The sequence below is a fragment of the Oncorhynchus tshawytscha genome, unplaced genomic scaffold, assembly GCF_018296145.1.
Source record: "Oncorhynchus tshawytscha isolate Ot180627B unplaced genomic scaffold, Otsh_v2.0 Un_contig_7101_pilon_pilon, whole genome shotgun sequence".
Lineage (NCBI taxonomy): Eukaryota > Metazoa > Chordata > Actinopteri > Salmoniformes > Salmonidae > Oncorhynchus > Oncorhynchus tshawytscha.
The window spans coordinates 59-2500 of NW_024609556.1; the positions used below are offsets into that span (position 1 = coordinate 59).

The 2442-nt window shown below is 55.3% G+C and overlaps 1 protein-coding gene across 1 annotated transcript in view; it reads left to right on the forward strand.

The window, feature by feature from the left end:
* Window positions 1–507: 507 nt before the first annotated feature.
* LOC121845146 (uncharacterized protein KIAA0930 homolog) overlaps window positions 508–2442 on the forward strand; it is a gene marked incomplete at its 5' end in the record, with an annotated part of 9082 nt that continues 7147 nt past the window's right edge. Inside the window, one exon of the mRNA XM_042315890.1 lies at window positions 508–585. Within this exon, the coding sequence (XP_042171824.1) occupies window positions 508–585 (78 nt within the window). The remainder of the gene's footprint in view (window positions 586–2442) is intronic.

The window sequence follows — 2442 nt, forward strand, 5'->3', positions numbered from 1 at the left end:
GTTGTCACCCATCACACTTTGGGTGTAAAAATGTTATCTATTAAATCTTTTCCCCTTTTTCTCCCCAATTTCGATCTTGTCTCATCGTTGCAACTCCCCAACGGGCTCAGGAGGCGAAGGTGGAGTCGTGCGTTCTCTGAAACATGACACGCCAAACCGCGCTCCTTAACACCCGCTAGCCTAACCCGGAAGTCAGCCGCACCAATGTGTCGGAGGAAACACTGTTCAACTGGCAGCTGAAGTCAGCCTGCAGACACCCGGCCCGCCACAGGAGTCGCTAGAGGCGATGAGCTTTACTTGGCTCATCGCTCTCTAGCGACTCCTTGTGGCGGGCGGTGTCTGCAGGCTGACTTCAGTGCCAGTTGGGTGAACCCAGGTCTGTAGTATCGCCTGTAGCACTGCGATGCAGTACCTTAGACCGCTGGGCCACTTGTAATTTTCAGGAAACTCTAGTTCAGAATATGGTTGAATAAAACCAAGTTCATGACCTCTTTTTTTCTCTATCAGCTGGACTATGTGGTGACGTGCGCCGTCTGCACGCGCTCAGACGCAGGAGACATCCACATTCACAGGAAGAAGTCTCAGGTAAGAGACAGGACTCTTCAAACTACATCCCATTGGACTTACTGATGTAGCTATGGATAGATGGGCCTCTACAGAACCTGACCCAGTAACTCTCTCTTCCTCTCTCTCTTCCTTGCTCTCTCTCCCCCTTCCTCTCTCTCTCCCTCCCCCCTTTCTCGCTCTTCCTCTTTCTCTCTCCCCTCTCTCCCCCTTCCTCTCTCTCTCTCCCCCTTCTCTCTCTCTCCCCTTTCTCGCTCTCTCTTCTCTCTCTCCCCTTTCTCGCTCTCTCTCTCTCCCCTTTCTCTCTCTCTCTCTCTCCCCTTTCTCGCTCTCTCTCTCTCCCCTTTCTCGCTCTCTCTCTCTCTCTCTCCCCTTTCTCGCTCTCTCTCTCTCTCTCTCCCCCTTTCTCGCTCTCTCTCTTCCTCGCTCTCTCTCTCCCTCCTTTCTCGCTTTCTCTCTCTCTCCCCTTCCCTTCTCGCTCTCCCCTCTCTCTCTCTCTCCCCCTTTCTCGCTCTCTCTCTCTCTCTCTCCCCCTTTCTCGCTCTCTCTCTCTCTCTCCCCTTTCTCGCTCTCTCTCTCTCTCTCTCCCCCTTTCTCTCTCTCTCTCTCCCCCTTTCTCGCTCTCTCTCTCTCTCTCTCCCCTTTCTCGCTCTCTCTCTCTCTCTCTCTCCCCTCTCGCTCTCTCTCTCTCTCTCTCTCCCCCTTTCTCGCTCTCTCTCTCTCTCTCCCCCTTTCTCTCTCTCTCTCTCTCTCCCCCTTTCTCGCTCTCTCTCTCTCCCCCCCTCTCTCTCTCTCCTCCCCTCTCTCTCTCTCTTCTCGCTCTCTCTCTCCTCTCCCCCTTTCGCTCTCTCTCTCTCTCCCCCCCTTTCTCGCTCGCTCTCTCTCTCCTCCCCTTTCGCTCTCTCTCTCTCTCCCCCTTTCTCTCTCTCTCTCTCTCCCCTTTTTCGCTCTCTCTCTCTCTCCCCCTTTCGCTCTCTCTCTCTCTCTCCCCTTTCGCTCTCTCTCTCTCTCTCCCCCTTTTCTCTCTCTCTCTCTCTCCCCCTTTCTCGCTCTCTCTCTCTCCCCCTTTTCGCTCTCTCTCTCTCTCCCCCTTTTCGCTCTCTCCCCCTTTCTCGCTCTCTCTCTCTCTCTCCCCCTTTCTCGCTCTCTCTCTCTCTCTCCCCCTTTCGCCTCTCTCTCTCCCCCTTTCTCGCTCTCTCTCTCTCCCCCCCTTTCTCGCTCTCTCTCTCTCTCTCCCCTTTCTCTCTCTCTCTCTCTCTCCCCTTTCTCGCTCTCCCCCCTTTCTCGCTCTCTCCCCTTTCTCGCTCTCTCTCTCTCTCCCCCTTTCTCGCTCTCTCTCTCTCTCTCCCCCTTTCTCGCTCTCTCTCTCTCTCCCCTTTCTCGCTCTCTCTCTCTCTCTCTCCCCTTTCTCGCTCTCTCTCTCTCTCTCCCCTTTCTCGCTCTCTCTCTCTCTCCCCCTTTCTCGCTCTCTCTCTCTCTCTCCCCTTTCTCGCTCTCTCTCTCTCTCCCCCTTTCTCGCTCTCTCTCTCTCTCCCCCTTTCTCGCTCTCTCTCTCTCTCTCCCCTTTCCCCTTTCTCTCCCCTTTCTCGCTCTCTCTCTCTCCCCTTTCTCGCTCTCTCTCTCTCTCCCCTTTCTCGCTCTCTCTCTCTCTCTCCCCCTTTCCCCCTTTCTCTCTCTCTCTCTCCCCCTTTCTCCTCCTTCTCTCTCTCCCCCTTTCTCGCTCTCTCTCTCTCTCTCTCCCTTTCTCGCTCTCTCTCTCCCCCTTTCTCTCTCTCTCTCTCTCTCCCCTTTCTCGCTCTCTCTCTCTCTCTCCCCCTTTCTCGCTCTCTCTCTCCCCCTTTCTCGCTCTCTCTCTCTCTCTCCCCCTTTCTCGCTCTC